Source organism: Salvelinus fontinalis, chromosome 5, assembly GCF_029448725.1.
Source record: "Salvelinus fontinalis isolate EN_2023a chromosome 5, ASM2944872v1, whole genome shotgun sequence".
Lineage (NCBI taxonomy): Eukaryota > Metazoa > Chordata > Actinopteri > Salmoniformes > Salmonidae > Salvelinus > Salvelinus fontinalis.
The window spans coordinates 62,061,839-62,071,838 of record NC_074669.1 but is presented as its reverse complement, the minus strand read 5'-3'; the positions used below and the strand labels follow the sequence as shown (position 1 = coordinate 62,071,838).

General features: G+C 46.7%; 1 protein-coding gene across 1 annotated transcript in view; it reads right to left on the bottom strand.

Annotated features, from left to right (window-relative positions):
* The window catches only part of pcdh7a (protocadherin 7a), a 27,655-nt gene that overhangs the window by 17,462 nt on the left and 193 nt on the right, over positions 1-10,000 (bottom strand). Inside the window, exons 1-3 of the mRNA XM_055924134.1 lie at positions 7,702-10,000; positions 6,314-6,865; positions 4,790-5,999 (exon numbers count right to left, since the gene is read on the bottom strand). The exon at positions 7,702-10,000 is cut by the window's right edge and continues 193 nt beyond it. Of these exons, the coding sequence (XP_055780109.1) occupies positions 4,790-5,999; positions 6,314-6,865; positions 7,702-8,687 (2,748 nt within the window). The 5' untranslated portion in view covers positions 8,688-10,000. The remainder of the gene's footprint in view (positions 1-4,789; positions 6,000-6,313; positions 6,866-7,701) is intronic.

The window sequence follows — 10,000 nt, the reverse complement described above, 5'->3', positions numbered from 1 at the left end:
GACTAACTTTCTAATGGAGTGGACTGTCCTGGCTAAATACATACATTACATTGATATCAGTGAATGGACTTGGTTAGGCTAACTTTCTAATGGAGTGGACTGTCCTGGCTAAATACATACATTACATTGATATCAGTGAATGGACTTGGTTAGGCTAACTTTCTAATGGAGTGGACTATCCTGGCTAAATAAATGCTTTCTACTTTCTATTGTCTTGGTAGATTCTATTGCGTTGGTTCCATTCATCTCCTCTTCTCTGTTCCATTATATTGTTATTCTGTTGCCTGGTTCTGTTCTCCTCTGTTCTCCTCTTTTCACTGTTCTCCTCTTTTCTCCTCTGTTAACTGTTCTCTGTTCTCCTCTGTTAACTGTTCTCTGTTCTCCTCTGTTAACTGTTCTCTGTTCTCCTCTGTTAACTGTTCTCTGTTCTCCTCTGTTAACTGTTCTCTGTTCTCATCTGTTCTCTGTTCTCCTCTGTTAACTGTTCTCTGTTCTCCTCTGTTAACTGTTCTCTGTTCTCATCTGTTCTCTGTTCTCCTCTGTTAACTGTTCTCTGTTCTCATCTGTTATCTGTTCTCCTCTGTTAACTGTTCTCTGTTCTCCTCTGTTAACTGTTCTCTGTTCTCCTCTGTTAACTGTTCTCTGTTCTCCTCTGTTAACTGTTCTCTGTTCTCATCTGTTCTCTGTTCTCCTCTGTTAACTGTTCTCTGTTCTCATCTGTTCTCTGTTCTCCTCTGTTAACTGTTCTCTGTTCTCCTCTGTTAACTGTTCTCTGTTCTCATCTGTTCTCTGTTCTCCTCTGTTAACTGTTCTCTGTTCTCATCTGTTATCTGTTCTCCTCTGTTCTCTGTTCTCTGTTCTCATCTGTTCTCTGTTCTCCTCTGTTGTCCTCTGTTGTCCTCTGTTCTCTGTTCTCCCCTGTTCTCAGTTATGTTCTCATCTGTTCTCCGTTCTGTTCTCCTCTGTTCTCTGTTCTCCCCTGTTCTCAGTTCTGTTCTCCTATGTTCTCATCTGTTCTCCTGTGTTCAATGTTCTTCGCTGTTGTCCTCTGATGTCCTCTGTTCTCCTCTGTTCTCATCCGTTCTCCTCTTCTCTGTTCTCTGTTCCCCTCTGTTCTGTTCTGTTCCTCTCTGTTCTCTTCTGTTCTGTTCCCCTCTGTTCTGTTCTCCTCTTATCTTCTCTGTTCTGTTCTTCACTGTTCTCTCTCTGTTCTGTTCTCTTATCTTCTCTGTTCTCTGTTCTCTGTTCTGTTCTTCACTGTTCTCTCTCTGTTCTGTTCTCTTATCTTCTCTGTTCTCTGTTCTGTTCTCCTCTTATCTTCACTGTTCTCTCTCTGTTCTGTTCTCCTCTTACCTTCTCTGTCCTCGGTTCTGTTCTGTTCTCTTATCTTCTCTGTTCTCTTATCTGTTCTGTTCTCTTCTGTTCTCCTCCGTTCATCTCTGCTCTGTTCGCTGTTCTGCAGTCTTCTTCTGTCCCATTCACATTCTGCTGAGCATGCCTCTAGCACACTGTGTGTGGGTGGGTGTGTGTGTGTCTCTGCTATGTGTGTGTATGTGTGCATGCTAGGTGTGTGTATATGCGGCATGTGTGTGTGTGCATTCCTGCACTCCTGTGTGTGTGTCTCCTTGTAAGTGTTCAACAGGAGAATGCAGCAGTACCACTTTAGCTCTAGCAGTGCCTCATCATCCATCCTGACACATCTCTCTCTCACCCCCCCCCCCCCCCCCCTCCCAGCCCCCAGCTCCCCCAGGAGTCTTCCACTCTGCTGCACCAAAGTTTGTACTGCTTAGCCTTAAACACCAGAACCGTTTCACTCTGCAGGTAATGCTGTGCCTCTCTTGATATTGATACAATGAATAGTTAGCGGTGCAGCTTTAGTTAGCGGTGGATCTTTAGTTAGTGGTGGATCTTTAGTTAGCGGTGTAGCTTTAGTTAGTGGTGGATCTTTAGTTAGCGGTGCAGCTTTAGTTAGCGGTGTAGCTTTAGTTAGCGGTGTATCTTTAGTTAGCGGTGTATCTTTAGTTAGCAGTGTAGCTTTAGTTAGCAGTGTAGCTTTAGTTAGCGGTGTATCTTTAGTTAGCGGTGTATCTTTAGTTAGCGGTGCATCTTTAGTTAGCGGTGTATCTTTAGTTAGCAGTGTATCTTTAGTTAGCAGTGTATCTTTAGTTACCAGTGTAGCTTTAGTTAGCGGTGTATCTTTAGTTAGCAGTGTATCTTTAGTTAGCAGTGTAGCTTTAGTTAGCAGTGTAGCTTTAGTTAGCGGTGTATCTTTAGTTAGTGGTGTATCTTTAGTTAGCAGTGTATCTTTAGTTAGCGGTGTATCTTTAGTTAGCGGTGTATCTTTAGTTAGCGGTGTATCTTTAGTTAGCGGTGTATCTTTAGTTAGCGGTGTATCTTTAGCTAGCGGTGTAGCTTTAGTTAGCGGTGTATCTTTAGCTAGCGGTGTAGCTTTAGCTAGCGGTGTAGCTTTAGTTAGTGGTGTAGCTTTAGTTAGCGGTGTAGCTTTAGTTAGTGGTTTAGCTTTAGTTAGCGGTGTATCTTTAGGGCCAGGAGTTATTCATTACCTTGTGACCTAAACATGAAACACCCTGGGCCCTTGTTATGGCTGAAATTTAAGGAGAACTCCAGGTCCAAGTTGAAGCCTATAACAAGGGCACAGAGTTATGCCTGGGACAGGTTCAGATGCAACGAAAAGAACCGGACATGAGAAGCCCCGGCTTAGAACCAGAAACATTTGATTGCAATAGAATGGTAGAGTGGACCAGAACACAATGGAATGACAGAATGATTCTATGGAACAATGGAACAATGGATTGTAATGTGTGGAAGCATGTTGTAATCTAGAACTCCTTGACACCATAGACAGTTTAGATTGGAACAGCCCAGCAGAGCACAGCTCTCAATATACAGTAATGGACTAGAAGGATATCCAATCAAAGTGTATTGGTCACAGATACGCAGACGTTATCTCACAGTGAAATGCTTGTGTTACTGCCTCCATCGCATAAGGAATTCTCTCTGACAGTGGAATGATGCCAAAGGGGTGTGTGTGTGTGTGTGTGTGTGTGTGTGTGTGTGTGTGTGTGTGTGTGTGTGTGTGTGTGTGTGTGTGTGTGTGTGTGTGTGTGTGTGTGTGTGTGTGTGTGTGTGTGTGTGACAGCGGAATGATGCCAAATGGGTGTGTGTGTGACAGTGGAATGATGCCGAAGGGGTGTGTGTGTATATGTGTGTGTGTGTGTGTGAGAGAGAGAGAGAGAGAGTGGAAGGATGCCAAAGTGATTAGTGAATGAAATGGCAAAGCAGCAGAAAATGACTCAACTCGTCAGTAGGAGTCACAAGTTGGCCAATGAGAAACTAGATGGAAATGTTTCTTCATAGCCAGGAGTTTTCCTAGCCCCGCAAACTGTACCAGGAGAAACTCTGGACCGCAGTTTCATGTATAAACTCAGACCTTGACCTGGGGCCTCCCTAACTTACTCTGCTTTATTCTATCCCAACACCAGCACACCTTATCAAACTAATGAACTAATCATCAAGCCCTTTGAGCAGTTGAATGAAGTGTGATAATATGTTGATTCGATCCGTCCATTTGTCTGCCCTCTATTGCTCTGGTCTGGTCTACACGGTTCTTATTAAAAGATGAAACGATGTCCCACTCTGAGCGGACCCATTCCATTATACCATTCTATTGTTCCATTCTAATTCATTCCATTCTATTGTTCCATTCTAATTCATTCCATTCTAATTCATTCCATTCTATTGTTCCATTCTAATTCATTCCATTCTATTGTTCCATTCTAATTCATTCCATTCTATTGTTCCATTCTAATTCATTCCATTCTTTTGTTCCATTCTAATTCATTCCATTCTATTGTTCCATTCTAATTCATTCCATTCTATTGTTCCATTCTAATTCATTCCATTCTATTGTTCCATTCTAATTCATTCCATTCTATTGTTCCATTCTAATTCATTCCATTCTATTGTTCCATTCTAATTCATTCCATTCTAATTCATTCCATTCTATTGTTCCATTCTAATTCATTCCATTCTATTGTTCCATTCTAATTCATTCCATTCTATTGTTCCATTCTAATTCATTCCATTCTATTGTTCCATTCTAAATCATTCCATTCTATTGTTCTATTCTAATTCATTCCATTCTATTGTTCTATTCTAATTCATTCCATTCTATTGATCCATTCCATTATACCATTCTATTGTTCCATTCTAATTTGTTCCATTCTAGAATTCCATGTTCATTAGTTCTACTGTTCCATTCTAATTTGTTCCATTCTAGAATTCCATGTTCATTAGTTCTACTGTTCCATTCTAATTTGTTCCATTCTAGAATTCCATGTTCATTTGTTCTACTGTTCCATTCTAATTTGTTCCAATCTAGAATTCCATGTTCATTTGTTCTACTGTTCCATTCTAGAATTCCATGTTCATTTGTTCTACTGTTCCAAGTTGTTCTAATCGATCCCTACCATTCCATTATAGGCTGGTGCATTGGCCCATTCTAAGCTGTTGAGCAGGAGAAGTGTAAATATAGCCTGTATAGAACAGTAGGGCCTTAACAAATGGACTCAATGTCACCAAAGTCAGAATGGAATGGAATAGAGGAGAGGTATGCATGTACAGTATGGTCGCGTCTCAAATGGCACCCTATTCCCTACACAGTGCACTACATTTGACCAGAGTCAATGGGGTGGCTGGTCAAAAGTAGCGCACTTCATAGGGAATATGTTGTCATTTAGGACACACCCAAAGTCATATTCATAATTACCTGTGCGTCCACCAGTGTAGCGTTGACCAGACTCTCGTTGACGAAGACGTGGACCAGCGCGGTGGCGCAGAGCGATGGCTCTCCACTGTCGTTGACCCTGACCACCAGGCGATGCAGCCCCCTGTGTCTCCTCTCTAGGGGCTCTGCCACGGTGATCACTCCACTGGCCAGGCCGATCTCAAACAGCCTGAACGGGTTCCCTCCTACCAGGGAGAAGCGCAGGTCAGCGTTGCGGCCAAAGTCAGAGTCCGAGGCGGCCACGGTTCTGACGACGGTCCGGGTGGAGGAGGCCGGGGGGAGGAGGGTGTAGGAGTCGTTGGTGGGTGAGGTCACGGAGGGGGCGTTGTCGTTCTCATCAGTCACGATGAGGGAGACTGTTGCCGTGGCGGAGCGAGGCGGAGCTCCGCAGTCGACGGCCCGGACGCGGAAGGTGTAGGTGGAGCGGCGTTCCCGGTCAAAGGACACGGAGGAGAAGATGGTCCCGGTGTTGTTCTCTATGGAGAACGTTTCCTCACCTCTTCCTCCTCTTCCTCTTCCTCCTCCCTCCTCTCCTACTCCCTTGTTCTTCTCCCCTCCTCCTCCCTCCACCTCTTCTCCTTCTTCTTCGTCCATCTCTACGAAAAGACTCAGCTCCGCGTTCTCACCCTCATCCGCGTCTGTTACTGTTACCATGCCGACTGGGCTGTTGGCAAGGAGGTTCTCCTTCACGTAGAAGGTGAACACTTCCTGGACGAACTTCGGAGCATTGTCGTTGCGGTCAGTCACCAGGATTACCACCGTGGCCGCCCCCTGCAGCGAGGGGAATCCCTTATCCCTGGCGATCACCTGGAACTCATACCTCTCCCTGACCTCCCGGTCCAGAACCCCCGTTGCGCGGATATCCCCATTATCAGCATCAATATAGAACAGGCCGTTAACGGACGGGTCCAATGAATACGCAATCTCTGCATTTTTACCGGAATCGGCATCCGCCGCAACCACGGTGACCACACGCTCTCCTGGTTGGTTGTTCTCGGCAAAGTGGACCTCGACCACGGCCTGGGCGAAGGTAGGAGTGTGGTCGTTGATGTCGACTACCCTGACCATGAGAGAGCTGTTGCTGGAGAGAGAGGGGGAACCAGAGTCGACTGCCACGATGGTCACGCTGTACTCTTTAGTGGCCTCGTAATCCAACAGGGCCGACGTGTGGAGGAAATACTTCTTACGGTTTCTGAGGAAACAAGGTTAACTTAAATATTAATATAAAAAAAATTACAACGAAATTAATCAATATAATTACTTCCTGCTGTGGAAGGAGAGTTACATTGAAAAATGTAAATATATGGCTCAAATTAACATATGTGATTTTTGTGATTTTCAACTTAACGTAGCTAGCTGTCAGGTTTATATTATGGTGCTGTACGTTGACGCTCCGATACTACTTCAGCCTCTCAGTGCGCCGTGCTGGAATACTCTGAATTTGACTTTAAAAATGACAAAGAAACAAACTCTAAACAGATCAATATGGAAGTGTTTTTATCTCACCTGTCGAAAGCGTCATCCGCGGGCAGCGGCAGGAGCGCCGTCTCTCCCGCCGGTTTCAGGGTGAACGGTACATCCCCGACCACCGTACACGTTACCGCCCCGTTCTCCCCTTGGTCACGGTCTGACACCTGAACCAGTGCCACCGGTGTGTCCACCAGAACGTTCTCCGGTACCAGCGCCACTCCGTCCCTCACCAGAATCCGTCCGATCTTCCTGATCTCCACGACCGGAACGTTGTCGTTCTCGTCCCGGACCACCAGGACTACGGTCGTCCGGTCGGTGCGCGGCGGCTGACCGCGATCCCTTGCCGTGACCGTGAAGCGTAACTGGGCCACTTCCTCCCGGTCAATCCTGTGGAGGACGCTCAGCCAACCGGTAGCCTCGTCCAGTCGGAGAAGACGGCGGACAGATTCCGTGGCAGCGCCGAAGACGTACTCCACCTGTCCGTTGACGCCGACATCGCGGTCCGAAGCGCGCACCTGGAGGACGGGGGTTCCGGGAGGTGCGTTCTCCGCCATCTCGGCCTCATAGATGGCTCTCTCGAAGCGCGGGCTGTTGTCGATAAAGAAATAAAAGAAATACCATGCATTCAGAAGATAACATTGTTTGTGCTTTTCAACCAAATTTAGATAGTGGTGCTCTATGCTAATCTAACTAGTGGTGCTCTATGCTAATTGTGCTAGTGGTGCTCTATGCTAATTGTGCTAGTGGTGCTCTATGCTAATTGTGCTAGTGGTGCTCTATGATAATTTAGCTAGTGGTGCTCAATGCTAATTTAGCGAGTGGTGCTCTATGCTAATTGTGCTAGTGGTGCTCTATGCTAATTGTTCTAGTGGTGCTCTATGCTAATTGTGCTAGTGGTGCTCTATGCTAATTGTGCTAGTGGTGCTCTATGATAATTTGGCTAGTGGTGCTCTATGATAATTGTGCTAGTGGTGCTCTATGCTAATTGTGCTAGTGGTGCTCTATGCTAATTTAGCTAGTGGGGCTCTATGCTAATTGTGCTAGTAGTGCTCTATGATAATTGTGCTAGTGGTGCTCTATGCTAATTTAGCTAGTGGCGCTCTATGCTAATTGTGCTAGTAGTGCTCTATGATAATTGTGCTAGTGGCGCTCAATGCTAATTGTGCTCATAGTGCTCTATGATAATTGTGCTAGTGGTGCTCTATGATAATTGTGCTCATAGTGCTCTATGATAATTGTGCTAGTGGTGCTCTATGGTAATTATGCTAGTGGTCCTCTACGCTGATGCTACTATTCCAGCTCTTTAGTTTAATGGGTAAACCAATCCTACTTTTTAGACAGGATCCATTAGTCAGCACCAGCACCTTAGTCACACTAACATGTGTGTGCCTCAGCTCATGCTTTTCACTACGTTTTCATCTCACCTGTTGTCGTTGACATCGGTGATGGAGACGCGGAGGAGTGCCTGGGAGGAGCGAAGAGGGTTCCCACCGTCCCGGACCCGTAGAACCAGCTCATACGAGTCGCGTGCTTCACGGTCCAGAGGTCCTTTCACGATCAGCTGTGGTTGCTTCTCGCCGTCTGGCGTGTCGGCGACCTGGAGCTCAAACACACTGCTCCTCACACCTCCTCCTGCACCTCCTCCTCCTCCTCCTCCTCCTCCTCCTCCTCCGTTGTTCTCCAATGCTCCTCTCCTCCTATCCCCTCCTCCTGCGTTTCCTCCTCCTGTTCCATCCGCTCTTCCCATAGGCCCACCGGCTGCTCTCCTCGCCGACCCCGACCCTGACCCCGCCGACCCGGAAGAGCTACCATCTTGAATCAACTCATAACGATCAATCCCGTTTCGCCCGAAGTCGCGATCCGTCGCTGTGGGTAACAGATACAGCGTGCCTATTGGACGGTTCTCCTCGACAGATAACGTCAGCACCGAGGACGGAAACGAGGGCGTGTTGTCGTTGATGTCGGTGATGACCACACGGCCCTCAAAGAGATCCACCCAGCTCTGGAGCGGACCAATCACAGACACTTCGAAGTCCAGGAAACACTCGTTCTCGTCAAAGATCATCTGACACTGGGACAGCTTCTCCCGGTCAATCCTCCGCTGCCCGGTAGTCAGCTCCCCGGTAACGTTATCAATCTTGAAGAACTCCGAGCCGCTCTCTAGGGCGAATGTGACATCTCCGGAGCCGGTGCCCGCGGACAGGCCGAGGTCGGCAGCCACATTACCGATCATAACGTCTGCGGGGCCCTCCTCAGCCACCCGGTAACGGAGTGCCGAGTCAGCGACCGGGAGCTGAGTCATCGTTAGTAGGAGAAGGACTAGGAGGTGGAACAACTCCCCCGGTCCAGTTAGCGTTACGGAGCAGGAGAACGCTGCTCCACCACAGACACCTACCCCTGTCCTCCGCATGGCTCCCGCCTTTCTGCTTCTTCTCTCCCTCTGTCTCTCTTTCCTCTCTCTCTTCTCTCTCCCTCTCTATCCCTCTGTCTCTCTTTCCTCTCTTCTCTCTCCCTCTCTATCCCTCTATCCCTCTCTCTTCTCTCTCCCTCTCTATCCCTCTGTCTCCCTCTCTCTGGGGATCTATACTTCTACCTTTCCCTCCTTCTCTGTCGTTAATGTGTCTATCTGGTTGTAGATCTTTGTTTCCTCTCTCTTTCTCACACTCTTCCCCCCTCCCCCTCTCTATCTCTCGGCAGTTTCCACTGTCTAGGGTCCAGGGAAGCTTTACAGCACTCTAATAACACACTGCAGATCAGTCTCTCTGTTGTTAATGTGACTATCTGGTTGTAGATCTCTGTTTCAGTCAGGATGTATGTTTTCTCAATTCTTTTCTCTTTCTCTTTATTGTTGAGAGTGGGTTTAAAAATAAACTTTAAAAAAAAATTCCTCTAAGTCTCTCTGGGATGTTCAGAGCACAAAGATATCAGAAAATCCATCCAGGAAGAAAAGAGAAACCAAATCATCCACTCACGTTAATTAATCCACTTGACTCTCTCTCGCTCTCTCTTTTTATGATGGAGACTTATTCCGTTTCTACCTCTCTTGAGGACTCTCTTATCAGTTATATTAGTCCGTTAGTAATTTCGCTTAATTCCGGTCGCGTTCCGGGGGACCGAGGGGCTCTCTCGGCGGTTTTGACGAGTTGAAGAGAAACTGCAATGCAGCACTTCCACAAAGAAAACTGAACACGACTCTGTCTCAGGACGCCGAACCACTAATGTTGTGAAAAATTACTTACATCCACAAAGCGGAACAAAATCGGTTTAAAAGTAAAGTATTGGATATCATCCGGTAATCGTTTAGAGTTTAATTGTGGTTTCTTACCTCTCGCTCCTCGGTATGAGTCTGAACTACGCGTGTTTTTCCCCGCAGTGAAGCAACGTGCCAAGCAGTTTGGTCGAATGCCTTCACGGAACTTCACAAAGACAAGAGAGCTTTTCACAGCCACTTCTCGGGACGGAATAATAATCTAAACCGTAAACCGGAGCTCGCTCACATCAGCAATCCTTGTTTTTTTTTTTAAAGGCTAAAGAGATCCCGAAGTCAACAATCCGGTCAATTATAATTCCTTGTGCGTTCGCGAGGATGTTTCGGTAATGAACCGAGAGAAAATGCGTATTTTCCAAGAGTCCTGCATTCTATCGTTCATTCTCCACGCACGCCTTCTCTCTCTCTTTCTCTCACCTGCACGTTCTACTGCACTGCATGTGCGCGCGTGGCTT